Source organism: Gnatocerus cornutus, chromosome 10 (assembly GCF_029298725.1).
Source record: "Gnatocerus cornutus isolate USDA-ARS CGAHR chromosome 10, icGnaCorn1.1, whole genome shotgun sequence".
NCBI lineage: Eukaryota > Metazoa > Arthropoda > Insecta > Coleoptera > Tenebrionidae > Gnatocerus > Gnatocerus cornutus.
The window spans coordinates 1,503,303-1,531,101 of NC_142242.1; the positions used below are offsets into that span (position 1 = coordinate 1,503,303).

At 36.8% G+C, this 27,799-nt stretch overlaps 8 protein-coding genes across 14 annotated transcripts; 4 read left to right on the top strand and 4 right to left on the bottom strand.

The window, feature by feature from the left end:
* Nucleotides 1–441: 441 nt before the first annotated feature.
* On the bottom strand, nt 442–1,739 carry LOC148167029 (R3H domain-containing protein 4-like). The gene is made up of 4 exons (XM_088047458.1): nt 1,539–1,739; nt 1,333–1,493; nt 861–1,283; nt 442–814 (listed from the first exon to the last, which is right to left on the bottom strand). The coding sequence occupies exons 1-4, from the start codon at nt 1,613–1,615 to the stop codon at nt 708–710; spliced, it is 768 nt and encodes a 255-aa protein (XP_087903584.1). The 5' UTR covers nt 1,616–1,739; the 3' UTR covers nt 442–707.
* A 3,605-nt stretch (nt 1,740–5,344) lies between these two features.
* Nucleotides 5,345–6,514, top strand: LOC148167030 (protein SET-like). The gene is made up of 4 exons (XM_088047716.1): nt 5,345–5,711; nt 5,768–5,954; nt 6,003–6,320; nt 6,373–6,514. Exons 1-4 carry the CDS (start codon nt 5,454–5,456, stop codon nt 6,399–6,401), a joined length of 792 nt encoding a protein of 263 aa, XP_087903842.1. The 5' UTR covers nt 5,345–5,453; the 3' UTR covers nt 6,402–6,514.
* Nucleotides 6,515–7,673: 1,159 nt separating this feature from the next.
* LOC148167031 (cardiolipin-specific deacylase, mitochondrial) lies at nt 7,674–10,391 on the top strand. Of its 2 annotated transcripts, XM_088047276.1 has the most exons (8): nt 7,674–8,003; nt 8,054–8,138; nt 8,184–8,366; nt 8,413–8,661; nt 8,710–8,799; nt 8,847–8,982; nt 9,033–9,468; nt 10,226–10,391. In XM_088047276.1, exons 1-8 carry the CDS (start codon nt 7,912–7,914, stop codon nt 10,296–10,298), a joined length of 1,344 nt encoding a protein of 447 aa, XP_087903402.1. In that variant the 5' UTR covers nt 7,674–7,911; the 3' UTR covers nt 10,299–10,391. The 2 variants fall into 2 exon arrangements, with proteins under 2 accessions (XP_087903402.1, XP_087903403.1); XM_088047277.1 differs by lacking the exon at nt 8,054–8,138 and having other exon boundaries at nt 7,922–8,003.
* Nucleotides 10,392–10,624: 233 nt separating this feature from the next.
* On the top strand, nt 10,625–12,749 carry BNIP3 (BCL2 interacting protein 3). Its single transcript, XM_088047279.1, has 3 exons — nt 10,625–10,848; nt 11,016–11,287; nt 11,838–12,749. Exons 1-3 carry the CDS (start codon nt 10,809–10,811, stop codon nt 12,084–12,086), a joined length of 561 nt encoding a protein of 186 aa, XP_087903405.1. The 5' UTR covers nt 10,625–10,808; the 3' UTR covers nt 12,087–12,749.
* Nucleotides 12,750–12,835: 86 nt separating this feature from the next.
* LOC148167033 (E3 ubiquitin-protein ligase RNF220-like) lies at nt 12,836–14,233 on the top strand. Its single transcript, XM_088047278.1, has one exon. It carries the CDS (start codon nt 13,173–13,175, stop codon nt 14,148–14,150), a length of 978 nt encoding a protein of 325 aa, XP_087903404.1. The 5' UTR covers nt 12,836–13,172; the 3' UTR covers nt 14,151–14,233.
* A 640-nt stretch (nt 14,234–14,873) lies between these two features.
* CRMP (Collapsin Response Mediator Protein) lies at nt 14,874–19,704 on the bottom strand. 2 transcript variants are annotated; one of them, XM_088047738.1, is made up of 8 exons: nt 19,492–19,704; nt 18,674–18,953; nt 18,210–18,625; nt 16,932–17,143; nt 15,925–16,261; nt 15,666–15,878; nt 15,495–15,621; nt 14,874–15,449 (listed from the first exon to the last, which is right to left on the bottom strand). In XM_088047738.1, exons 1-8 carry the CDS (start codon nt 19,528–19,530, stop codon nt 15,373–15,375), a joined length of 1,701 nt encoding a protein of 566 aa, XP_087903864.1. In that variant the 5' UTR covers nt 19,531–19,704; the 3' UTR covers nt 14,874–15,372. The 2 variants fall into 2 exon arrangements, with proteins under 2 accessions (XP_087903864.1, XP_087903863.1); XM_088047737.1 differs by lacking the exon at nt 16,932–17,143 and adding an exon at nt 17,277–17,509.
* A 1,140-nt stretch (nt 19,705–20,844) lies between these two features.
* Nucleotides 20,845–25,250, bottom strand: GluClalpha (glycine receptor alpha 1). Of its 4 annotated transcripts, none has more exons than XM_088047251.1 (9): nt 24,976–25,250; nt 24,807–24,919; nt 23,869–23,945; nt 23,313–23,536; nt 23,171–23,253; nt 22,706–22,840; nt 22,499–22,651; nt 21,918–22,198; nt 20,845–21,739 (listed from the first exon to the last, which is right to left on the bottom strand). In XM_088047251.1, the coding sequence occupies exons 1-9, from the start codon at nt 25,026–25,028 to the stop codon at nt 21,509–21,511; spliced, it is 1,350 nt and encodes a 449-aa protein (XP_087903377.1). In that variant the 5' UTR covers nt 25,029–25,250; the 3' UTR covers nt 20,845–21,508. The 4 variants fall into 4 exon arrangements, with proteins under 4 accessions (XP_087903377.1, XP_087903376.1, XP_087903379.1 ...); XM_088047250.1 differs by having other exon boundaries at nt 20,845–21,742; nt 24,976–25,248; XM_088047253.1 differs by lacking the exon at nt 23,869–23,945 and adding an exon at nt 24,610–24,677 and having other exon boundaries at nt 20,845–21,742; nt 24,976–25,247.
* Nucleotides 25,251–25,471: 221 nt separating this feature from the next.
* On the bottom strand, nt 25,472–27,318 carry LOC148167036 (uncharacterized). 2 transcript variants are annotated; one of them, XM_088047254.1, is made up of 5 exons: nt 27,091–27,318; nt 26,859–27,045; nt 26,445–26,813; nt 26,168–26,336; nt 25,472–26,114 (listed from the first exon to the last, which is right to left on the bottom strand). In XM_088047254.1, exons 1-5 carry the CDS (start codon nt 27,123–27,125, stop codon nt 25,876–25,878), a joined length of 999 nt encoding a protein of 332 aa, XP_087903380.1. In that variant the 5' UTR covers nt 27,126–27,318; the 3' UTR covers nt 25,472–25,875. The 2 variants fall into 2 exon arrangements, with proteins under 2 accessions (XP_087903380.1, XP_087903382.1); XM_088047256.1 differs by having other exon boundaries at nt 25,889–26,114; nt 26,172–26,336.
* Nucleotides 27,319–27,799: the final 481 nt, after the last annotated feature.

Consider the following 27,799-nt stretch of genomic DNA (forward strand, 5'->3'; position numbering starts at 1 on the left):
GACCATTCGCTCGCCTTAGTGCGGTTTTATCCCGAAATACAGTAGACTCTCGATAATTTGTAGTTTTTTCCCGGCCCCTTCGATTCCTCTCGATAAATTGAAAATGTATTTTGGTCCCATCGTTAATTTGAAGTAAAATGCTCAAACTTCCGACTTTCTATCAAAAATTCAAACGCCATAACTCAGTTGTTTGTTAATTTAATTAGAGCTTACAAAATATAAGTTTTACGATATTTCGTCAATGCGGTTCAAACTCTCGTTTATTTGAATTTTTCTTCTCTTTCTCTCGATTATTTGAATCGCACTGTATTTTGAATTCTCGATAATTTGAACTTTTTGCCACTTTTTCCCTTGAATTTCAAATTATCGAGGGCTACTGTATTAACCCAAATATTTCTTTTGGGAAAAACTAGGTTTCAAAGAAGACCAAACCATCATAAAATTAATTAAATAATTATATTTATCAATCACTGTTTAATATTAATGCAATTGTCTTTTATACAAGAAATAAGTACAACTCAAAATCTCACCGTCCCACGGCACTGAACAATAACAAAGTCATAAAATTAAAATAAACAAAACAGAACTTCGGGTTGGATTTCCCGTTACTACGTGAAATCTCAGCCCGTTACTTAACGATATTACAATGTTTAAGCATGAAAAAACATCGCGAGTTTTAGCTAGAATATAAAAATAGCAAAGATCTTCTATTTTCTAAGTTGAGCAACGAAATCTGTCAGGAAACATTCAGCAGGAGTCCAGTTTTCGGCGTTGTTGAACACTTCGACTTTTTTATTTCCATCCTCCACCAGTCCTGGAAAAAAACACTTTCAATTAAAAAACTAACATCAGAAACATACCTAGCGACTTTAATCCATGATACTGGGCGATAGCATGTAAAAGCAGTCTTTCAAAATAAGTAGCAGCGGATTTGACATAAACCTTGTCTCCTGTTTTAGTGAAGAAATCAAGCAGATCGTTTTCAAACTCCTTTACTTGCTCTAAGGACAGATTTTTTTTGATTTTGATAGTGCGCTTGAGTTTTGAGGAAATTCTAGAAAAAGGTTTCTCTTTTTGTACATGATTTTTTGTGTGTTTTTTGTCGTTGAATGCAGCAATGACCTGAGCTTGTTCTTCTTCAGTTTTATCAATAAATGCGTTCCAGAATTGTAAGGCATCTTCGTCGTGGAGTAACTTGCTAAAAGGGCTATCATAAGGTTCCATTATCACAACTGGGGGACCATCAGTTTCATCTTCTTCTGCCAGAGTTTGCAAAATACAACCTGTATTGATACAATGTATTACTGTGGTATGGTAAGAGACTATACCAACGGTTCTGGTATCTTCTTAGTTTTTTTCTACCAGATGTTTTTTTGAGAACTTGAAGTTCTTCATTTTTTAGGTTTTTCACAACTGCTGGGGCAAAAGGTCGAGTCCTGGGACGTGGTTCATTGTGTAAAGATTCAGTGTCGCTAGCAGATGCACTGCCTAGGCTAAAAATTTGATAAGGTTTTGACTACTAAAAATTGATAACTTACTGTAAGGACTCAACATCTGAACTATTCCCGGAATTAACCGGAAACGAATAAATCGGTTTTCCTTTTGTAACAGTCATCCTTACACCAACCTGCTACAACCTCCACCAAAAATAATTAAATTTTCTTCATTCCCTCCTAATCAAAATCCATTACAATCACAAACAAATCGAATTGTCAAACTTCTGCACGGTGCGCACGCGCCATTGTATTATCTAACCAATCCGGTGATTACGTAATAACCCCCTCATGGCTGCCAACACAAAAGTCCCCACGAATTTAATTTAAATCATTTATAATACCTTCAAACTGCAATAAATTCGAATTAATATAATTGAATTTTATTATCACTATTACGTAATTAAAGAAAATTTATCTCCAACGAGCGCCCGCGTCGAATTTCAAAATAGGGGTTGTATTCTGTCAGGAAACCCACTTACCAACTCGGAAAATAACCCCCTCCACCAAGACCGTTTTACACCGCCATATAACTGTGACATAACTTTAATCGAGCAGCTTGCTTATAAAATGTTGATTGGCAGATAAATACGAAAAAGTTCTGTCTATCTGTCATAGTCCGAGAGATATTTAACTATACGGTACGTATATACGTACGTGTATATATCGATCAGTTTCAGATTCTTTGTGAAATTCTGCGTAAAATAAGTACCAATAGTTTAAGATTGCTTCAATAATATAATAATAAATCGACTATCGAATTTTGGGCTTTTAAGCACTTTTTCTAACGTAAAATGAACTGAGAAAAACGATGGCGCAAACCGCATCTCAATATCTCTAATAGTTTCTGAGATATTTAAGTTCAAAAATTGAGAAAAATGAGAAAATATGAAAATCAACTTTTCAAAACTTTGATCGGCCATAACTAGGTTATCTGTTGTCGGATCTGAATTTAAATCCCAGATTTGAAATCTGCGTAAAATTCTGCGTACACTGATGTATAATAACTCAAAGTTACTCTGAAAAATAAGCGAGATATCGATTTGAGAAGTTTGGTCTTAGTTTTGGTCATGAATTTTTGCGAAAATTTGCAACTTTCGACTATTCGAAAATCTAAAAACAATTTCTTATGTAAAAAATCGCGAGAAAAACAATGGCGCAAACCGCATCTCAATATCTGAAATAGTTTCCGAGATATCGAGCATGAATTGTTTCGAACCTTCGAAAATTTGACCCTCTGGCGACAACCCAAAATTTCAAACGGCCATAACTCGGTTATTTATTGACAAATATTGAAAAATTATTATGTTTTTGGATTCAGCGTGAAATTCTGCGTAAAATGAGACCCAAATTTGTTGAGTTTGCTTAATAAATAAACGAGGTATTGGCCAAAAACTGTTTTGAAAACATCATTTTAGGGTGATTTTCAATCAATGTTTTCAAAATGAAAATGACGTTTAATAGCATTGAATTATACATCAGTCGAAAGAGGAGCTCAAAATCGATCTACTGGCCAAATTTGAGATCTATAGGACAAATAGTTTGGGAGTTATGGCCAAAAATAAAAAAAAATGAAAAATTTTCATCGTTTGAGTCGTAATTTTTTTTTCGCGAAAAATCGACTATCGAATTTTGGGCTTTTAAGCACTTTTTCTAACGTAAAATGAACCGAGAAAAACGATGGCGCAAACCGCATCTCAATATCTCTAATAGTTTCTGAGATATTTAACTTCAAAAATTGAGAAAAATGAGAAAATATGAAAATCAACTTTTCAAAACTTTGATCGGCCATAACTCAGTTATTTGTTGTCGGTTCTGAATTTAAATCCCAGATTTGGAATCTGCGTAAAAATCTGCGTAAACTGATGTATAATAACTTAAGTTTACTCTAAAAATAAGCGAGATATCGATATGAGAATTTTGGCCATAGTTGAATTTTTGAAATTGAAATGAATTTTTGCGAAAATTTGCAACTTTCGACTATTTAAAAATCTAAAAACTATTTCTTATGTAAAAAATCGCGAGAAAAACAATGGCGCAAACCGCATCTCAATATCTGAAATAGTTTCCGAGATATCGAGCATGAATTGTTTCGAACCTTCGAAAATTTGACCCTCTGGCGACAACCCAAAATTTCAAACGGCCATAACTCGGTTATTTATTGACAAATATTGAAAAATTATTATGTTTTTGGATTCAGCGTGAAATTCTGCGTAAAATGAGACCCAAATTTGTTGAGTTTGCTTAATAAATAAACGAGGTTTTGGCCAAAAACTGTTTTGAAAACATCATTTTAGGGTGATTTTCAATCAATGTTTTCAAAATGAAAATGACGTTTAATAGCATTGAATTATACATCAGTCGAAAGAGGAGCTCAAAATCTATCTACTGGCCAAATTTGAGATCTATAGGACAAATAGTTTGGGAGTAATGGCCAAAAATAAAAAAAAATGAAAAATTTTCATCGTTTGAGTCGTAATTTTTTTTTCGCGAAAAATCGGCTATCGAATTTTGGGCTTTTAAGCACTTTTTCTAACGTAAAATGAACCGAGAAAAACGATGGCGCAAACCGCATCTCAATATCTCTAATAGTTTCCGAGATATTTTACTTTGAAAATTGGGAAAAATGAGAAAAAAGGAAAATCAACTATCCGAAACTTTGATCCGCCATAATTCAGTTATTTGTTGTCGGATCTGAATTTAAATTCCAGATTTGGAATCTGCGTAAAATTCTGCGTAAACTGATGTATAATAACTTAAGTTTACTCTAAAAATAAGCGAGATATCGATTTGAGAAGTTTGGCCATAGTTGAATATTTGAAATTGAAATGAATTTTTGCGAAAATTTGCAACTTTCGACTATTCAAAAATCTAAAAACTATTTCTTATGTAAAAAATCGCGAGAAAAACAATGGCGCAAACCGCATCTCAATATCTGAAATAGTTTCCGAGATATCGAGCTTGAATTGTTTCGAACCTTCGAAAATCTGACCCTCTGGCGACAACCCAAAATTTCAAACGGCCATAACTCGGTTATTTATTGACAAATATTGAAAAATTATTATGTTTTTGGATTCAGCGTGAAATTCTGCGTAAAATGAGACCCAAATTTGTTAAATTTGCTTAATAAATAAACGAGGTATTGGCCAAAAACTGTTTTGAAAACATCATTTTAGGGTGATTTTCAATCAATGTTTTCAAAATGAAAATGACGTTTAATAGCATTGAATTATACATCAGTCGAAAGAGGAGCTCAAAATCTATCTACTGGCCAAATTTGAGATCTATAGGACAAATAGTTTACGAGTTATGGCCAAAACTTAAAAAAAATGAAAAATTTTCATCGTTTGAGTCGCAATTTTTTTTCGCGAAAAATCGACTATCGAATTTTGGGCTTTTAAGCACTTTTTCTTACGTAAAATGAGCCGAGAAAAACGATGGCGCAAACCGCATCTCAATATCTCTAATAGTTTCCGAGATATTTAACTTTGAAAATTGGGAAAAATGAGAAAAAATGAAAATCAACTATCCGAAACTTTGATCCGCCATAATTCAGTTATTTGTTGTCGGATCTGAATTTAAATCTCAGATTTGGAATCTGCGTAAAATTCTGCGTAAACTGATGTATAATAACTTAAGTTTACTCTAAAAAATAAACGAGTTATCGATATCAGAAATTTGGCATAGTTTTAGTAATGAATTTTTGCGAAAATTTGCAACTTTTGACTTTTGGAAAATCTAACAACGTTTTCTTAGCCTAAAAATCGTAAGAAGAACGATGGCGAAAACCGTTTTTTTCGATCTGCTATAATTTTCGAGATATTGAGCATAAGAATACTTTCGGCTGTGTGCAACGGACTTGGTGGTGGGAATTTAAAGGGCTGAATGCAGGGCAACACAAACACAAGTGACATTTCGATTAACCTCACACTTTTCTAGGTCTTATTTTATGTTTTCGCAATGTCTGATCGTCTTGGTGCAAAAAAAATCAAACCTTCGGAGCCTATTCTGGATTTACCTGATTCGGAAAATCAGGATTCTGATATCGATTCTGCTATTTTCCAGCTGGAAATGGTTCATATTGAGCTGGATAAACTGAACGAGAAGGAAAATGACGAGATTTTAACTATTGAACAGAAATACAAGAAGTTACGCCAGCATTATTATAGTAAAAGGAGCGAAATTATAGAGACAATTTCTGATTTCTGGGCAACTGTTGTATCCTTTTTGTACGATAAAAATTAGTTGTTTGGGATAGTTCTTTAATAAGGTAGTTCACTAGTCATCCTGGGATTTGCCACATCTTGTATGAAGACGAAGAAGACTGTTTACGACACCTCCAAAAATTAGAAGTAGAAACTGCTGAAAACATCAAATCTGGATATAGCATCAAACTTCACTTTAATGAAAATCCGTATTTTAAGAACGACGTATTGGTAAAAGAATTTTTCTATAAACAAGGTTGAACCAGTTGAATAAAAATGTGTAAACTAATCCCAGACATTGCAGGGCATTTATCATCAGTCAGTACGAAAATTGATTGGAAAAAACCCAATCCATTCACTCCAGCAGCCAAAGAAACTTCTTCCAAAAATATCCGCAAAAGGAATCACTCCCAACAAACCTTTTTCAGTTGGTTTACCAATAACGAAGACGCATCCAGCGATCTCATCGCAGAAATCATTAAAGACGACATTTGGGTTAATTCGTTACATTATTATCTAGTTCCTGATCCTGATATGGAAGGAACGAATGATAAAGAAGATTCAAGCGACTCTAGTTCTTCCGAATACGAAGAAGAAATGTACGAAGAGAAAGGATCACAAAGTAATTTCTCACCGTAAAAAAAAAAACAAAATTAAACCACTGATGATTTTAGGGTCTTCAGGCGAAGTTGGTACAAAATAATGAATAAAAATTATCATTAATCAAAATTACTTTCTTCAAACCCTAAACACTCCGCACTCAAAATTATCTTCCTCTCAAGACACGCGGTGTCTGACTCACCCCCATAAGTGGCTCGTTTTCCTCGCACGCGACAGAATTCTAACCAGTTGGACCAGTAACTAGTTCAAGGTCGAATACCAGTTTTTTATCAACCTGACTTCCGACAAAGCTTGTTTGCCTGGGGGCAAAAAAGTGAGAAGTGGGACACCGGACCACTTTCACTCTCTACTTGAATTCGTAATCCAGCAGAGGAACAAGTTTGATGTTTTTGCGGCTCGGTGGGGCACGAGTAGAACTCGTTGCCGTGTAGACAATTATGATTCACATTTCGTCGTATTTTGGGTCTTAATTTGATTTCTTAGATAGTCGAAAAAATTAAGAAGTTTTCTAGAGGTAGAAGATTCTAGATGTGGTTGAAAAATGGGCTAGAGGCGGATTTAGGTCCATTGAGGTACCGAGAAAATATTGGGCCCCTTAATGAGAAGTAGTCCAAATGACATAAAAATACGTTTTTTTTTATAACATCTTCAATATCTGACGAAAAAATTCGCATTTTCTAGATTTTTCCTAGATTGTTTATAATTTCTTTTTAGACTTTTCTTGGTCAAAATAGATATAAAAATAGTGGTCAAATTACAAAAACTCTGTCAGAGACCTTGGGTACACCAGTAGAAATAAAGTGCCAAAAGTCTCCATAGATTCCATGTGTGCTAAAAAAGTTATTAAGGTCAAAGCTCAAAATTTTTGGCAAGTTCATAAAATTATCTACGGTCTTTATACTTTTTTCCTCAGAATTACCATTCTTAAGATATCGCCGTTCTAAAAGTTGATGAAAATTATACAAAGGTTCTATTTGTTTATAATAAACAAATGATGAAAATATGAACAAAGTATAATACATTTTGAAGATATTTAATAATATGTCGGCCCTCCGCGGTTCCTAATACCCAATAAATTTGTCTTTGATTTTCTAGAATTCTCTCTGGATCTCACATTCCATAGATTTTCTTTTGATTTCCAATAATAAAAAAAAATAATAATAAACATTTACGCAAAAAAAAAATTTAAGTGAGGAGACAGTATTATAAAATATCTAAGCTTAGACTTTCTAGAAGAATCTTTCAGAATTAGAACATATTTCTTTAATTAACTAACGCCGATGTTTTAGATTCAAAGCTTTCAAGCATTTTGATTTCCCGCGACTGTGTTGGAGCGCTCCACTTTTTTGACAGTCCCCAACCTAACCTCGAAATGACAGCTCGTCATAACCAAAACAAACACTGATTTCATAACTTCCCCATCATACTTCGACTCTCCCCATGTGGGGGCACTAAATCTCATCATTTTAATTTCTAGATTCTCCATATGAAAACTTCCATTCATCTTACGTTTAATTTCTTCATACCTTATGAAAATCAACGTTGGATCACTACTTTGTAACTTTTGAACTGAAAGGGGCCAAATTTTCAAAATGCCAGTAAGCCGTTTAGACGTTATTTACCGAAAAATCCTGTTAACGAAGTTTTTCACGAAAGGTTGGGGCTCAGCTGAGGGTTTATTACAGTAAGTTGAAATCTGAGGTTATAAAAGTAGTAAAAAGTTTTCATTTGTAGATTATTTAAATTTCGGAAAGCTGTGGCCAACAGAAACACGTGTTATGGTTTGGTGCCACAAGATTATCGAATTGAGATAATTAACGTTAGTATTTGTGATGGAATAACAGAAATTATGATTTTATTTCAGGCTGAGAGAAGATCTGGCTTTCAAATAATTGATGGGAAGTTTGAGACGCCCCTGAAAATGTATTTGCCTTCGTTGTTAGTTCCTGAGATTCAGGAAGTTTTCTTCCAAATGATTGTGCCTGAAAAGTGGCCGTGTCCTGACTACCGTCCAATTTGTATCCATTTAGCTGGGACCGGCGATCATGTAATAAAACGGACCCCCGCGGTCTTGTATTATAAATTATTTTTAGTACTTCTGGCGACGCCGCAATTTAATGGCGAAGCCGCTCCTACAAGCTGGAATTGGTTCTATTATCTTAGAAAATCCTTACTATGGCCTTAGAAAACCTAAAGACCAAATCAGGTCTAGTTTACATTTCGTCTCAGATATTTTTGTAATGGGTGGTTGTTTGATACTGGAAAGTATAGTTTTGTTAAACTGGTTGGAGCGCATGGGATTTGGTCCCTTAGGGGTATCCGGGATTTCCATGGGGGGTCATGTGAGTCTCTTTTTGTTTTAAACCCAATTCTAATGAAGCTCCCATTAGATGGCTTCTTTGGCCGCTTCTAACTGGCCGAAACCTTTAGTGCTTGTTCCTTGCTTATCGTGGTCAACAGCCTCCTCGGTTTTTACAGAGGTAACATTACATTACTCAATCTCAAAAACCTTAAACAACACTTTCAGGGTGTTATGAGTGAATCAATTGATTGGGACATGCTTCAAGAACAGTTATTTTCAAACACAGTGTACTGTGATACTCTTTCAAAGTCCTGTAAAATTATTGATAGTCCATTTGCATGCACCCTTAGTAGAATTCCAGGTTGGTCTCCAAACTCAACCCCTAAAAACAATACATTTTGATTTTTCCAGAATACGGTCTCGACAGCATCTTTGAAGAAAAATTCGGAGAATCCCCAATCACCCCTTACGAAATAATGAACATCTTGGACTCAACAAACTGCCCAGCTATAACGTACAAACATTCTAGTCAAAACATGAAAGTGGAATACTCCGGTTTGAATTTAAGCCTATCTCTATTTAAATCAAGCCAAACTATTTTAAACATGAGAAAACGAGACAGGGAAGCAATCTGGTTCATGAGAGGGATGATGGATGAATTTACACATTTGAAAAATTTCTCGCTGCCTTTCGATCCGTCCCTAATCATTGCAGTATGTGCCAAATCCGACGGGTACGTTCCCAGAGTTGGAATTTCAAAACTGGAAGAAATTTGGCCGGGAGTTACAGTTAAATACGTCGATACGGGTCACGTGGGGGCTTATCTTTGGTATAGGAAGTTATTTAGGTTAGTATTGTAAATAACCGAGAAAAGGGGGCCAAGATTACGCTTCAAGAGAGCCACGTTAAACGAATCTGCGTTTTTACTACGATAATTTATGGGGACCAAACGCGCATGAATAACAATTTGTGATTTACGGTAATTGTTGTTACATAAATAACGTTTTTTTAATTTTCGTATCGTAAAAATGTCATAGGAGGCTTGTATTTTCTACACGTGTTGGTAGCACTGCTAGTTTTGACATTTCAGAACGTCTAAGATGCTGGTTGGGATTTTTTGTTTGCTTGGATGCTACTTTCAACTTTTAGAATTCAGTTTTTGAGATTTTAAAGTACATTCAGATAACGAGAGGAACCCAAAGCCCCAAAATCGTAGCGCGTGGCGTTTATATTTAGACTGGGAAAATTGAATTGTTCCCAAGCCTTTCATTCATAAATGTTCTTTTTATAGCCTTTCATTTATTAATAAAATAACGATTGCGATCGCACGAATTATGGGGAAGGTTTTTGTGGGTATTAAAAAAATGTGGATAACAATTGTTTTGAATATGAAATTGTCGTCTGAGATCCCCAGAAGCGTACTATCGAATATTTGCCCTCAATCGATAAATAAACAAAAAGAGAATAATGGCGAAGTCTCGCCTTGGCATGATGGAGGTCACTGACTCAGACGGATTTAAACAAGAAATCAAGTTCAAGGTCCTGAATATCACGCATGTCCTTGGAGACGAGTCTGTTTTTTTTAACGATGAATTTTTTTTCAGAGAATGTATCGTGGAAGCGTTCGAAAAGGCGAAAAAAGTTGTACAGCCCCCTCGTCCATATTTTGAGATTTAAAATGTTTTTGATTGTTAGTTTTTGAAAAATTTTAACTCTGTACCTGATGAGGTATTGTGATAATTTTGTAAAATAAAAACGTGTTGAAATTTTCGAAGGTTATCTATTTTTGCTCTAAGATTGATACAAAGAATTTATCAACGTGTTTATCCTGGGGAAAAATGTGGTGTAGACGCAGCAAACAAAGCAATTGATTTGTTTGTTGTTTTAAAATAAGCGCGTTTCGTGGCGTGCATCTATCTCTTTCTATCCGACGGTTGATTGTGTTTATTTTTGCGTTGTTAGTGGTAAAAGGTGTTGTGATTGGTTGGTTGGATCATGTGATCCGTGACGTCAACGCCAAACAGACAAAGGCAGAAAATCTAACTGGTTGTTGACGAGTGTTGGTATCTGTCACGTACGCCTTTGGTGCATCGTATGGAGATTTTATTATAAGCAAATTACCAGCAAGTGATCAGTGTTGAATCAGTAGGAAAGCATTTCCGAGTCATTTTCGCAAGTCATTACAAAATGTCATCATCAAAATCCAGCGTAGATGACCTTTTAGGTGGTAAGTTGCGTTGTTTACATTCCATCTGGGATGTCACTAGTCATCATCAAAACAATCATTTTTTCCCACAAAAAAACTACCAGTAACACCACGAAAAACCAAAGTCTGCTATAATTAGCCCTTGACGTTTTCCAAGTATTTTTACTAATTAAAAATCATTTTGACAGAATCTTGGGTTGACGTAAGTGCTGGATCAACGTGCTCTCAAGGTGGCGGAACTCCAGCTTCAGTCAGCCACCAATTAAATGTCGAAGATTATCTGCGTCTTTTACGAGAAGCACAACGCGAATCTAATCAATCTTCTGCTAGAGTTTCTTTAGCTGGTTCAAGGAGAGACTCCCCCAGAAGTAGCCCCAAATCACCCCCGAATAGCCCTGTACAAGGAGCCCCCATGAATCTGGAATGGCAGTCATATTACATGAACTCTGAAGCCAAAGATGTAATTATATTTCACTGTTATCACGGGTCATTGCTCTACGATTTTTACATACAGGGTGATAAAGAAATGCACAAAAATGCATTGAAAACCTCATAAAGGTCAATAGTAGATTATTATGTTACGTTTTTTGTTGGCAAGTCTGGTGATTGACGTCAGTCATTTTTTTTTCTAAAGTATTCCATCTTTTATTTGAAATGTGCAATTTTAGTATCATTGAGCAATACAGTAATTAATATTTTAAGATATTGCGTTAGTTTTTGCCACTGTCCTTCACGTATCTCATTTCTTACATCATCGTAATTGATAATGATTTTAACACTACCAGAAGAACTCAGTCTGTGAAGTCTGACTGATAACAACTCTTGCGTTTTGTCATTCAACAATATAAAATAATATACAGTGTGTTCAAAAAACTTTTGCCCTAAACTAGTTCAAATTTGGTGTAATTTATTTCATAGGAAAAAGGTTATTTGGAGTTTGGCGATATTTTTGAGCACGTTGTATGTGTGGATGAATTGTGATGGTTTTCTGAATGTTTTTTCTTTCGAAGGACGGAGACTTTTTCAACGATTGGAGCAGTCGACCGGACCAGTTGCCCCCGAAGAACTGGTGTTTTCGGCCCCCAAAACGCGACATGCTGAGCATTCGTTATGCTCGTGTTGGCAACACCAGTGTTTTTTCACGTAAAGGATTGTGCACACTGTTTTTAACCAATTTGTTGTCGCTCATTCTGGGCACTGGAGTTGGACTGTGGCTTAGCAAACATGGGTTTTTCGTTCCCGCCGTCAAAGTCCGTTAATCGGCTGATTTTGGGCACAGGAGGGTGTTCGACCGCTATTTTATATGCCTATGTGATTATTTTCTATATTGTGGCTTGTGAATGCTGCCTTGTGAATGAGACTGGAATTTTCTACTACACATTAGCCGTTAAGGCTCACAGTTTTGGTTCTAATTCCAACTGTCTGAATTTTTTTATTTTAGTACTCTTGTATTTAATTTTTGATGATTTCGTGCTTTCTTCCTAAAACTCAGCTTAGGAAACTAAAGCACTTGTGATTGATACTGGTCTGTTTAACAGTGTTATCATTGTTCTATCTTTTCTAGTTTAAATTAAGCAATAAGTAGAGTACAAACATTGACCAAATTCGTAAACCGTGCACATCCAACTAATCAACACTTTCAGATTTTAATAGAACAGTGATAACACTTTTAGGTTTTATATTTTCCCAGTTAGAGACTATTATTATAAATTTAACTTTGTTGTCCTGGTGGGGTGTAATTTGCCATGTTATGTTTGATATTTTTTATAACTTGTATTTTTAGCTCTACCAGTGTTAACTTAATTTCAAATTTAGTTCCCTGGTTTAGCTAGAATCGACTATAAGTAACATTAATGATAGATTTTAGATTTAATAATACACAATTTGTGTTTGAATAATCACAAATAAATTTTTTATCAGTGTCTCGTCTCGTTCTCTGGCCCCTCAAAACTAAGTCCTGATATCAATTTTTTCTAATGTGGCGCGAAGTTCAAATCTGGTGACTTTTATGGCGATGTTGGCAGCCATGCCTTTCAAACTGTTGTTTATTGACTTTGTGTATTGCTTTAACGCGAATATTTTATTATAATGGAATCGTTTTAAATTTGTACGATCCGATACTTAATCATGGAAAATCAATTTGTTTAAAAAACCTTTTTACGTCTTTATTAGTTTTATTTTATCAATTTTGATTTGTGGGTGTTCCTACAAACAAGAAAATAGTGATCTAACCTGTACAAAATAAACAAAATCTTCCAACATCGAAATAAAATAAAGTTCGTGTTGTAATAAATCGTGAAAAATCAACGCAACGTGTCTCAAAATAAGTGTCTGCTAGGAGTATTATGGATGGATCTGTGAAAGAACTTGAAATAGCAAGTAGTAGTGAAGAAGGTGGACGGGGCTGCCGTAATAAGAAAAAGCTGTCTGAACCGATTTGTTGTCCAGTTTGTAGTGTCACACTTCGAATTTCCGAAGTCCAGAGCCATTTAATGCTTGAAGTGGATAAATTGGGTAAAATTCCATCAACCAAACATAAGTCAAATGGACGCAACGTCCCTAGCTCATCAAACAGTAGTGATAATAACGACAAAACGTGGGATACTTTTCAGAAAGTACGACTAAACCGACAGAACCGCCACAGATCCAAGACACGTAAGCGAAAGGCTGAAGAAGTCCTCTGTCCTATTTGTAACAAAGAGACCACGGAAGAAATAACGTTACATGTTGAGAAGTGTCTCCGTCGGACCGAACGAAACGAGAGTGAAAGTGATGAAAGCATCGATGTTGAAGCGTTTGAAGAGTATGAATGGGCTGGACAATCGCGGGTTCGGATCACTTCTCTTCTTCCTGGAGGCGTGATAAACTTAGGAACTTCCATAAGTATGACTGAAGAGGATGAAGACTTAAATGTTGATGGAGATGACACACAAACATATGGGTCACCTCAGTACTCAGAAAGAGACATTATTCTTTTACCAGGAGATCCAGAGAATCTCGCTTTAAGGAAAGCAGTCACGGGAGAGGATCCTAAAAGGATGCAAACTGAAGAAAACAACGCCATTCATACACAACCAAAAGGAGATCCTTTAGTTGAAGTCCTGAAAAACAGGATTAAAGAACTTGAGAGTAAAGAAAAAAACAAAGAAGAAGTTTATAAATGCTTAATTTGTATGGAAAGGTATCGCACACCGGTTATATCAGTGTGTTGTTGGCACGTCCATTGTGAACAATGTTGGCTACAAACTTTAGGGGCTAAAAAACTTTGCCCACAATGTAATATGATTACATCACCCGCGGATCTGAGAAAAATTTATATGTAATATTTAATTTAATTTTACTTTACTACAAATGTGTGATACCAGTAATAGAGATAAGTAAAATTTATTATAATTTTAATAGAGAATTTTGTTTTTATGCCGTCCTACTCATTTTCCCAAAAATTTAAATTTCCCGCATTGTCATCTGACGTCCAGCCAATCACAGCGCTGGTTTTTTCAAATAGTAGCGCCAACCCACAAAACTCGTCCATTTAATTACAAAAGTTCATTTGTAGGTTTGTCATGGGATTTTGTGTGTTAAATTTGATAAAAATCTTAATAAACTGAAAAACTTGTACCATTTTCTATCTGTACAGTAATTCAACCACTTTCTATACAAAAAAGGGTCTTCATTGTTTACTTTGGATATATTTTTTGCCCTTTGCTTATTTGCGAATTTACATAACTTCCAATAGATTATTTAGTTGCCGGAGCGAGGAGTGTGCGAGTCGATTTGCCGTTCACGTTTACCAAATCCTTGTCTTCTCGTGATTACTTTTTGCGCCACAGAGCTCTCGATTTGAATTTGAAAAACTTTTCTGTAAGGTAAACGTCAGTGGCCCTAAATCAGTCTTTTACGATTAAACTATGAACCTTAACCGTCGCATTGTTTCCATTTTAGTGCAGTTGGTCAGAATGGCACCCAAAACACCCCGTATAGTTAATTTATCGGATTAACCGATTAAGCAGGATTTAAATATGTGGGAATTGAAGCAAAACCCGAAGTGAATGTTACCAAGGTTTATTAGTCCAACTTAAATTGTACATTTTAAATTAGTTATGAGACTGAAAGAAAAAGCCCAATCAGAACAGTGCAATTAAACTGGTACATCTGTGCTACTTTCATGCAAATTTACTTTCACATCTCTTTTTGATTAAACAATAAAAAAGTAACAAAAGGTAATAAAACTTTAACATGAGTACAGCATAAACCATTTTTTTACTGCACATTACAACATTTAGTTTTATTGATTACATTGAATAAACTCTCCCAATACAATCTAATGTAAAAAACAGTAACAAAAATCGTTATGCATCACTCGAATCATAAATCTATAATATAAAAACAATTTTTGATTTTTGAACATAGAGGCAGGTCAAAATGTGTAAATGAATAATAAATATTACTAGTCTAATATGAAATGATTGGAAGATTATTTTGCTTTGGTACAGTTTTTTTGTAATTTGTAGCTTAAGCATTAACTATTGAGGCGGTATTTCAGCATTACCAAAAGCCGGAGGATTTCCCTCCTGGAGGGTTCCTCACACGGATGCACGACTTTCTTTCCACATCAAGTTCCTCTGAAAATCCACAGATAGAATCTTTAAAAACACTTAAATACATACCGCTGATAGAAAACGTGGAGTCTTGGATATTTCTTTGACCCTCTGGACGAGCTCCTCTGCAAGAAGGAGTGGTCACAGCAGAGTCTGGCAGTGTTGGCGTTGGACAAGCCGTTTCAGCAATTGTCACCTGAAACAGTCCTTAAGTCGTTTAAACACAATCAAGCAACTTACTTTGTTTTGGAAATGTTCCGACAAAGAATCGTTGTGGGTGCCATTCTTGACCGGTTTCAACTCGGCAACTTTCTCAGGATCGTAAGCGTATGGTGGGAAAACCATAGTTTCGACGAATTTCCCGTAACCTTGCACCACTCGGAGTTGGCCATCGTCGACGCATACTCTTCCGTTGACAATAACATATTCTGGCACGCCGTGGCAGACCATACCCTTAAAATAAATTGAAAGACTTTGGAGGGTGGTAATGCGGGCTTACTTCAAATATGTTGAAATCCACAGCTTGGTGATGTGTTGCAGCAGAAATGGTTCTGGTTCTAGCAGGGTCCCAGATGACGATGTCAGCATCGGATCCGATAGCAATGATACCTTTGCTTGGGTATAAATTGAAGATTTTGGCAGCGTTTGTGCTAGTAATGGCGACAAATCTACACGGATCGAGAAGTCCCGATTGGACTCCTTTTTCCCACAGTACCGACATTCGGTCTTCCACTCCGTTAACTCCGTTTGGGATTTTAGAGAAGTCGTTTTTTCCCATTTCTTTTTGTGCTTTGTTGAAAGTGCAGTTGTCACTCCCTGTGACTTGCAGAGCATCCCTAAACGACAGAATATAATTAATTACGGGAATAGAGATCTTGTGCCGTCATATGATAGCGGTAAAGAGAATTTTATTCGAAAAAAATTGCTCATGAAAACGAAAACCAACAATGTATTCTAGGGCACCTTCGTTTTCAAAAAAGTCAAATTTTAAATAATCGCAGGTTGAATTACTTTAATTTTGGTTAAAAGTTGCGTTAATTTTGCGGCGCAGTGTAGTTATAATATTTTGCCAACTACATTATTAGATTTTTTACCCAGTTGTCTTGGTTTTAGATTTGTATGACATAAATGTTTTTCTTAGCAAATATTCTGTTGTCGATTATGAAATTTTAACCAGTTAACCATCAAAAATTTAATAAAAAAAGCAATTATTGAAACATAAATTTTCAAAAGTAAGTAATTCAACCTACAATGATTCAAAATTTGATTTCTTTTGAAAGAGGGGTTGATCTAGAACACATTGTTGGTTTTCGTTTTCATGAGCAATTTTCTTCGATTAAAATTCTCTTCCAGCGAACTGTGAGTATCAAATGACGCCACAACTTCTGGTAATTAAGTTATACAAGATTCCCCAATTTAGATAATCTATTTGGGCAGAGAGAGACTTCAATGAACGATAAGAAAGCATGCAATGTTGACACAAGTTAGTGGTTAATGCACACTTACGATGCCAACAACCCCAAAAGCTGGGAAGGCGTTTCGGGCCTTGAGCGTATAGCTGGTGATGTTACCAAGTTGGCATTACGAGGATCTCCTACACAGCCAACGTTACAGGCAAGCACCTCTCCAAAAACAGTTTGTCCTTTATCACGCACTTCTTCGATAATATTTCCTGATTCTTCCGTGCTAACATTGAGCACATAAAGGGGTGCATTCACCTGTACTTAAAATTCTCATAATACTGCTCACACTAACAATACTAACAAGCGATGCAATGCGACATACAGGATTAATGAGTGAAACAAATGATAGATTTAGTAAGAGAAGAAAAAAGACACAACAGAAACTTACTGTGCTAACAGGCTCATTAAGAATTGTGGTGTTGTGGGATCCGGTCTTAGGGGAGGACTTAAAACGTGGCCAGCCGAGTGATGGAAACACTCGTGGGCATAGTGAGAACCATCTGTAGCCACAGCGGCCACCAAAGTCTCACCATACACTCGGGTACCTCGTTCACATGCTTGTTTTAAAGCTAATCCTGCGGATTTGCTCATCACATGCACTACATACAATGGACAATCTACCTAAATAACGGAAAAATTAAGAAAATAAAGGTAACAACTGCTACTGTGCTTTAAACAAAAAGGGGTGCAGCAATTTTAAGGAACTTCCACCACATTTCGCAATATTTTGATTACCAATCTATTTCCATTCAATAGGGTAATGAGTATAGTCGTCATTACCACGCAAATAGTCATATTCAGGACCGTGGCATTAATATTGTATTAGTTGGAACATTAATCATCGATACAGTTTGATTGGTATTCACGAGCAGTCATGCAATGTTATAAAACTTTCACGATCAGGATTAAAAAACTGAGATTATACAAACGCAAATTTTAACCAAAGTAGCAAAAACTGCACGATTTGTTATTGTAAATGTTTATTTATTGACTTTGGCAACTCGTGTGAATTTTATGTGATTGTTTTAAAAAAACAACAAATTTAAGCCTTTGGTAAACATTTTTTACGTTGTACCAAAAATACTCTTCTTCCAAGGTCAGCTATATCGATCAATACAAACAATCTTTATTCTTTAAATGATCTCAAGGTACAAGCAAAGTTCTTCAGTGAAAAACTCTACGTGATTTGATTTTAGCGTGCTTGTTTATAAATGTCAAAAGTGACGGTGATTCGGGGATTAAAAACTTGGACCCGAATTATTTATTGATCCGGTAATCACCCTCAGTGGTGGAAATTCCTGCAATGAATTAAAATGATTACCTGTTTGGCAATAACGCAAGCTCTGTTGACGGCCTCAGCTTCGACCTCTTCAGGTCTTGACATCTCATGGCCTTCCGGTCCTGTAACACCTCGAGCCAAAAGTTTCTCAACGTTCTTGGCAATAATTGAACCATTTTCGGCATGTACTTGAGCAATAGCTCCCAATCTTTGACAGTGATCTAACGCACTATACATCTCCGAATCGTTCAACATAAAATTATAAGCCATAAAAATTTTAAAAGAATTAATTCCATGGTCCTTGCACAAAATTTCCATTTCCTTTTTAACTTGATCATTCCAATGTGTCAACGCCACATGGAGTCCATAATCACAGCAGACTTTCTCATCAGCTTTTTGTCTCCACTCATAGTATGCTTCAATTAGAGACTCCCCCTTTTTGGGCATGACAAAGTCAACTGAAGAGATTTATGTAAGATGGGGTGGTTATTATTAGACGCTCTTACTAATCATGGTAGTCCCTCCTGCGACAGCTGCTTTGGTACCTTGATAGAAATCGTCTACGGATTTCGCCCCCATGAACTCCAACTCAAAGTGGGTGTGAGGGTCGATTCCTCCAGGAAGGACATATTTACCACGGGCATCGATCACTCTCGTACCGCCGGGGATTATTAGGTTGCGCCCCAGTTGCTTAATTACACCGTCTTCAATGTAAACGTCTTCTTCAGTGATTGCGTCTTCATTGACCACTTTGCCGTGCTTGATGAGCAGGCGGTTCTGGGCGCTCTACAAGACCAGAAAATTGAGACTTATCGTAGCCCAAACAAACGGGGCATAAAAAATCCTATTTAACTTATATCTATTTATCGGAATTACTCTCCTTATGTTTGATCAGCTTATCAACCATTGCAAAACTAATCAAATAACAAGACACCGACACCTGTTGAAGAAGTTGAATTGATTTTAAGGCCATAATGACTTGACGTTTAATACGTCTATGCTAATCAGAGACGTACGTTCGCCGGTCCTGCCCGTTTTCTATGAGAAATTTCGGTGTACATAACCGTGATAAGCGTTGTTGCTGGTATAAATAAATACAACGGTTGTTTACTCAAGAAATTAATACTAGAAATGGATCTACTTCAGGAAAAGGAAGCATTGCTGTAAAAAAATCAATACTTGGAGACATCGTTACTTCCTTTATTTCCCCTACACCATGCATACTTAATTAACTACGTGCTAAAAGTCCGCAAGTACGCGGCTCTCATCATCATGTAGAATTATATTTAAAAGTATATTATGCAATGCACCTGTTGTAACTCACCTGTAAATGAATGGGTACTTTTTTAACCGGAGTACTCATGGTGGGTAACTGCAAATTTTGCAATGTTTACAACAACAAAGATTTTGTGTTTTTTCAAATCAAAACGAAACGCGGATGACAAATATAACACCAACAACCTATAACTAGAACGACCTTGCCCGGCACTGTTGATATTTAAAGGTTGGTAGTGGTAGTAGTCAGTTTACAGAGTTGGTAGTAGGGCGAGGTTGCCGGGTCTACAAAATCGACCAATAGCCATGACGAATTTTCGCAGGAATCCTTCCATTGGCTGTTTATTCCGCAGGAAAGGGATAGAAAAAAATCAACTACACGTTTGCAGGGAAATTGGCAACCAGCAATACACGATTTTAATAAAGTGCGCCTCGCACAATTTATTTCGTATTGTTTTATTTCTACTGTTACTTTTTGCGTTGATTTCAAGCTGATAATTATTCTCACTGTGTCTAGCATCTAATTGCAATTCCATGCTATTGAAAAGTCGTCTACCTTTGTGTTGAATTCATTTATCATTTCCTGTGCTTCGCTTTGGTATTGTATTGATTTGTTACATGACAATTAATTGTCCAATATTGGCATGGAAAACAACGTGCATTTTTACTTATCAAGCACATTTGTTGGATAATCAGCCGAGCGCAATACCTAACTCGCGCTTTTGTAAAAAACTCTTTTTTTTTGTAAAACGAAAAACTAATTGAACAGAAAACAGCGTCCCTACGGATTTCATTTTAATTCGACGGCGCTAGAATTATTCCAACTTTTTAATCTTTTGTTTTCAAAGGACAGTACCGAGAATCGTTTTGATCTTCCAATGCGTTATTTGCACACGTTTTCTGCAGTTGATAAACAAACTGTTTTCCCGAAATGGATTAAATAAAATGATCGGTTTATGGTTTTATTTCTTCCAACGTATAAAAAAAAAAACAAATAAAAACAATTCTGGGAAAAGAGAAGTTCCACACGTGCCGAGACTATTCGTCAAAAGACTGTTTGTTGGTTTAGTTTGTAACAAACTGACTGATTTTATATTTAGACCACCCAAAGTGAATAATTCTAAATTTAAAACAAAAGGTGTAAGTAAAATTGAGCTTTTTTGCCTGATAAAATTCTAATTTTTTCGGTTTGGTTCCACTTAGTTCGGAAATATGACATCTGTTTGTTGTTTATTCAGTCTACACATTTCGCTTTATCTTGTGGTGTTTTGTTTGTTTTTGTGATTATAAAATATCGACCGCACTATAAATAAACTAGAGTTTGTTCTATGAAATGGGAGTTCGGCGAGTTGCCAAAAATGCTTTGTTTTTATGTAAATAGGAGGGTTATTGAAAATCTGAGAAATTCCTACAATTTTATTACATTTACAATAGTCAAAACTTACAATTATAACGCAATATCACGTAAAATGAAATGTACACATTCCACCCTGATGTATGTAATGCGCAATGAGAAAAAATCTATCGAAATAAAATGTTTATGACTATGTTCTATGAATAGGAATATAACGATGCCTCTTTTGAGATATTTATTAATTATTACAAAATTTCCGATTGACAATGCATGTATGACGTATTTAAACGATTGTTATACGGCATCACCCTGTATAAGCAACTGACAAGAGGAATAGTAGCGACAAATACTCAAAATTCTACGGTAGAGAACACTATCAGTAAAAATTATACGATAAACAATATACAATAAAATATGAACGCATATATGAAACCATTATCATAAAAACAGACATCTCATGCACACTTTTTCAACAAAAGTTACACAATTCTAAAACTGATAACCATGTCAACAAGTAACAAGTTTATAAAATTATAGTAGTCAAACTGGCATGAGAATCTTGAATGTTGTGTGATTGCACATTTCCCGGTTATCAATTTCTTTTGTGCAACTTATCTACAAATTTATTGCACATTCAACAAAAACATACTCCAAAACGTAGTATTTACATTTACGAAAAATCACAATACTATTACGCTCGTCGTAAATGTATTTACGACTCTTCGGCTTCTTCTCGAAATAAATATGTTGACCAGTATATTACATTGAAGAGTGCGAAAACTAAAGGAAAAGTGATTCGGGAAATGACATCAATGCGTTTAGATCTCGTGGGGAATTTCGACAACCAAGATCGGCAACAATTTGGACGTGCTGGTTGCATGTGAATTTCACATTGACGAACTTTTTCTAAACTCATCGGATCACCGGGATGACGGACCAGAGGCTTCTGAAAAAATGAACGTGCTAAACTTGGTTAAATTTTCTATGACTGATCAACATCCAACAGCCAAGGGATCTGGACTAGCAAACATCGCCACCACGCGAAGAACACCAAATTGTTTTCGTCGCGTGGTTTTTATGGTTTGTACACTCAAATCGACACATTGTCAATATAGCATTACCATTGCAAAAGTCGCATTGCTGTCAGTATCTATGAGATCGGAAGTGGCGTCCATGGACGCCGCATGTTCAAGTTCGCATTGTCTTCTTTGCTTCTTCATGTTTTCTCTATGCATGTCCGAACGTGATGCATAGTTTACAAGAGCAAATTCTAATAACGCTCCAAACACGAATGTTAAACACACCCCCGTCCACACATCAATCGCTTTTGTGTACGAAACGGGGGGCAGAGATGCGTTTATGCCCGATGTTTGCGTAGCCATTGTGAGCAAAGTTGTAACACCTGAAAATAAAACCGTCTTAAAAATGCGAACCTTTTCGTTAATGGCTATGAATATTGGCCACTGGTGAATATATTTACTTTTACTTGTTTACCCTTGTGAAAGCTTTTAGCGCCACCTTTGTTGTCACGTAAATTAATTAGACCTCTAATTTAGTATTGGGCAGACTTAGGAATTATTTAGTCGAAATTAGTCAGTCATAACATTTCGCGAGCGTTTGTTATCAAAATGATTAGTTGAGATTCGAGGTCCTTAATTAGAACGAATTCGAGTGTTAAATAACTAGCAGAGAGGAAACTTACCCAGAGATACACGTGCAGGTACAGCTCCTTGATCGAGCCAGAAAGACACCCATGAAACAATGACCAACATACAGCACGGTATGTAAATTTGTATCAGATAGTAACTGAATTCTCTCTTAAATAACAAATCAACTTTTAAACAACTATATTCACCTGTAACAAAAATTTTGCTAGCTTTTCATACATTGGATTTTTTTTTCGACATACCGGTGTTCGTTCTACTGTTACAATAATCAGTTAGGAATTTCTCTAATGTAAATCTAGGCAGGTGTAAATTTTTTACTACTTGAACAGGATCACCTTCCTTCCATAAAAACACTAAGTCATCGGTTGTCCAGCCATCTATGGAAAAGAAAAAATATCTAGATTTCCGCACTTGTGAAAAAACGCTCAGAATCTTGTATACTTATACCTGGTTGAGTTGTACATGACTATAAAAATAGTAAAGTTGAAATTTAGTCGAATCAATACAATCATGCTTTATTGAGCTTCATGCAGAAAGACGTGGGGTGATATATAGAAAGTCTCTTTACACCAACGCAAATTAGTTTCTCAGAAAGAATCAGTACAAGATTTTTCTTTGCAACAATTCAAATTAGTATCTCAGAAAGAATCAGTACAAGATTTACGTTGGTGTTGATAAGGAAAGAAAGATGAGTAGATAATACTCACAGCTAGCCATCCGCAAGGAACATATTTGTCGGTCAAGAGGGTAGAGCTTGAGGTTCATCGGACATGATAATGTCAAAGATATTCTGAAATAGTAAAGTATTGGGTTTGTGTAAACGTTGTTTTTTGGGAATAGAGGTTTTACCTTATGCTATAGAGGACCGAACCGTAGGGAAAAATGCGAATGTAGACGTTGGGCATAATAATGTTGTGGAAATGGCCTTCTTTTTCATTAGAGAAAAAGAGATCAGGCATCCAGACTCTGCTGGCTTCAGTTAAAGTGAGATATTTGAGACGACCACCAAAGTCGTTAAACTTGAGTCTTTCATCTAACCATTGTTCTCTGAAGGTGAGTTGTACACTGTATTCCTGTAATATCCAGATTGTGAAGAACGTTGCGGTTGGTTTAAGAGAAAACATGCAACATGCATTAGTAGAAAAATAGAACCTGCAAGGATTGTACGGTAAGTAGAACGAGGGGACGCTAAAGTAGAAGAAGCATGCACTAATAAAACGTACTAAAAGACTAAAATTACGGCGTGTACTCCGCCGGGGCTGCAGCGCCACACGGCATGCATCAACGCGCGCTGGTGCTGGTGCCCTCATTGCAACACCACCTCTCGGCCTGGTGCAAGTGAACGCAACCGAGTTAGACACCCATCCAATACTTGACATGACTGGCAGACCGCGCACTCACTCACCATTTTATAATCGTCTATTTTGCTGATAGACCGAAGAAAGAAGTTGATGTTAACTACAGTCGGGCCGTCAAGTCCTACTGTGGTGGAACAGAACAAAATAAATTACTATGTAAAGAAGGCAAAGTCTTGGCTGCGGGGCACGGCGCCAATCACATCTCGCATTGGCCATGTCCGCATGCAAGCACGCGGTCGCCGGCCTACCGCCCCACAAAACACGAAAAGCACACGCACGCCGTCCCGCCCCACAGAAGATCAGAAGATGAACTATGCTACCATCCAACACTACACAAAAAGAGACCATTCCCTGCTCCAAGAAGCCACTTACCATTGTCACATCATCTATCTTTGAGATACTTCTGACAAATATGTTGACACGGACAATTGTTGGACCATCTAGTGGTTAGAAAGAAAAAAAAAACGGCTTTATTAGTGGACATCATCACCGGGAACTCGATGTGATCGATGCATGGCGGCAATGAGGCACCTGCACCGGCACGATGGTACTGACAGAGCAGCACCAAATGCTACCTTACTGCCCACTAGCCCACTCGAAAGGCATTCAGCAATCAAACCTAGAAGCTAGACGGGGCCGACGAGTAGAGTCCGCTCGACGCTCTATCTGCTTCTTCTGGCAGCCTGGCGTCGAGGCGTCAAACGGCCCCTCCTCGTCGTCTCCCCATGCTGGCTCGTGTAGCATCTCTATACTAGCCTACAAGAACGATGTGGTGGGCGCCCACTTACCATCTTGATGTCGCTAATTGTTGCAATGCTGCGGACAAACAGGTTTACTCGGACAATGGCTGGCCCATCTAGAGCGATGGACAACGTGTTACATTACATATATGTACAACAAGCAAAGGCAACAAAAGACAGAGGCCCCGTTCTCCGGACGTCTGACCTAAACATTATAAACAAAGCCGACCAGGAGGTTTGCTCACCTGTGCCGTTCACACCAGATGGTCGGATCCTTGCATCGTACATCCCTTGTCCCAGGATCTGATCCAGCACTTCTTTCTCCTTTTCACGAAAATTTATCTTGACATTGGTGCACCTATACGTACCCTTTGACTTAATAAAAAGACTTCCAAAACCCACCAGACAACTTACACTGTCACGTGGATGATGTGCACTAGCAATGCGATGAGGGTGTGTGTGTACATTGCAATTAGAACTGGCCCCAAGAGTCAACCTCTCTTCTTCGAGATCTACCTCGGCCAGCCCTCTAGCGACTACTATTTCACCCGTTCATCGAAGTACATTAATATCAAGGAGTTCCTCGGACTCCACCTCCCGAAATCACACACGCATTCACAACTGAGGAGAGCCCGTGCACCGTCGATTATTATGAGCTGTGCCTCTAACTCATAGGAAGCGCTATATTGATCGTCGGTCGGACCTCGCGCACTAACGACGACTATTTTTGCAAGCGCGCGAGCTTGTCAAATCCGACAACCAAACGCTTTACGAGTTATACACCTTTCTACTAAATAAACATCAACACTGACAAACAAACACTTTCATCATTTCAATTTATTTTTGCAATCTCTTCAACCACACCAACCAATGATACCATCAAAGTACATATTTCTTCTCTAAACTCTACGCTGTCGTCGTCATCTCTGACGTCATTCCAAACTCTATTCTTTTCTACACCACTCTCTAAGCCTTTTCAACGCCTCTCCTTTACTAAAATACACATTTTTCTAGTACGCACTAAAACCACTCTTTAAAGTTCCTTCACCATTTTATTTCTTTTATATACAATTTCACAAAACATCCCACGCGCACAAAATTGCTAGATTTAACAAATGCATCCATCAAAAGCAGTTACCACAATTGAGTTCAAACAAAAAAACATCACTGAAACGTAGTACGACACTTCACTCGTTCTTTCTATTTTTATATTGACTAACTTTAGCAAAGAACTTCTTATGTAAGCAAAAGCAATAAACTAATTCATTTCTTTGCTAATGTTCGTTTTGCCTCGACCACCCTGTATACGCTTTTTTAATGACTGGATTCCAGTCTGTTCATTTTCAGTTCCATGGCTAATTTGTAGCCTAATTCAGGTCGTCTGTCTCTCCCTTCAACCATCGCTTTGACTTGATTCGAATTAATAATCACCCCGTTATTTTTAATAACTGTATTTTTAGTTTTCTCAATATCTTGTAAATCAACCCCTCTGCTACAATCATCCAGGAGAATAGTTCTGTATCCGATAGCCAACGCATCCACTGCCGTTGCTCCTGAAATCCAGTTTGATTAATAGAAAATAACAGGAAATTCCCTCTGGATTTACCTACACACACGTCATAAGCTAAACCACAAATGTATATATCTGTGGCATTTCGCATCCGCAATTGAGCGCAAAGGGTGGTATCTGTCATTTTCTTATTATCCCAAAACACTGAGTAAGAATCGACGTCTGGATTGGTACCTTTGTATACTTTTATCGAATTCACCACGACCTAATAACATAAAAGAGCTGTCAAAGGAAAATACAAGCCTGTCGTAGCTTGTTAACGACAACAGCTATTGTGCGGGGAAATGATTTTGATCGCTTGCGTACGAAATACCTTGAGATCTTTATGAAGTTCGGACCCCCACGTGTCTTGGACGCAATGTCGAGGCCACAGTCTTTGCTTCATAGGTGGGGGCCCAGCAAAAATGACAGTATCATAAGTTTGTGCATTCTCAGCAGTGACAGGACTTGAAGAATGTATTTCCCGTTCTCCGATATTATCGATGAATGATACGTGGTTACTAGGATGCCAATCCAAAGAGTAGAAGACCACATCAAATTGGACTGTATCCAACAAATGATTGATGGGTTCTACTACTTCTAATCCATTTTGTTGCGCGGAACAATTACTTATGTTTAATGTGCCACTTATGAAGTCATTCTGAACATCAACAATCAAGAAAGCAGATATCGGACGAACTATCTGAAATTTATCTTAAATTCACATCTCAACTTATTATAAACTTACGATTTTAATCCAGTGATTCCAACAAAAAATAAACTCTTCTTTATCAATAAAACAGTCGTTGTTTGAATCAAAAACATTAAAAATCTCGCGGAGTTTCTCCTCCTCGAGATTATAAATTTTGCCTTTATCGTTCCGGAACAAAGCGCGAGTTAACAACTTAAATTCGTCTATATCTAAGTAACCATCACTGAAAAAACTCGTCAGTTTCAAGCATTATTTACTTTGTTGTTACCTGTTTTTATCAAAAGCTGAGAAACACGCGTCCATGGTACACTAGCAAACAAAATTAACTAAATCGATCATTTTACATACCCAACTATTTTGTGGGCCAACCACCTGGTACAGGGTGGTGCCACAAAAAAATCCCTCATTCTATTTTATACACGTTTCAACCACACAATGGTAACGGCGTTTTTTAATTAGCGGAAACTTCCAAGTTCCTCTCGACATCGTCAGGATTCCTGGGAAATTGGATTTGTTTGCCTTCGAATTATTCGTATTAATAAAAATTGCAAAAAGATGGAACGTATCGATTTTTACACGCAATTATTCCATATTTCACCTTGATTAAATTGCTTCTATTTTTCTTTCACGTTGTCGTAATTAAAGTAGCACAATCGCGTTCAAACTTTTAATCTAAAGAATCTACTTAGGAGATTAACAAGAAGACGAAGTTTTCGAGTCACGTGGCTCGAGTTTGAAGTAGGGTGACAATAGCAGTCACGAAATAGACAGACTTTTCTGCATTTCCAGGGAATATTGAATAGTCTAGAGGCAATATTGGATTATCAGAATTCAAGATATCCAAAGCAGAACGCATTAGAGCTGATAAAAGCACAATTCGAAAAATCAGGTCTACAAAATTCAAGAAAGAACTGAGAGAACCCGAAAATTAGACGCAGAGATAAGAATAGAAAATCCAAAGCTCAACTGGAGCATGA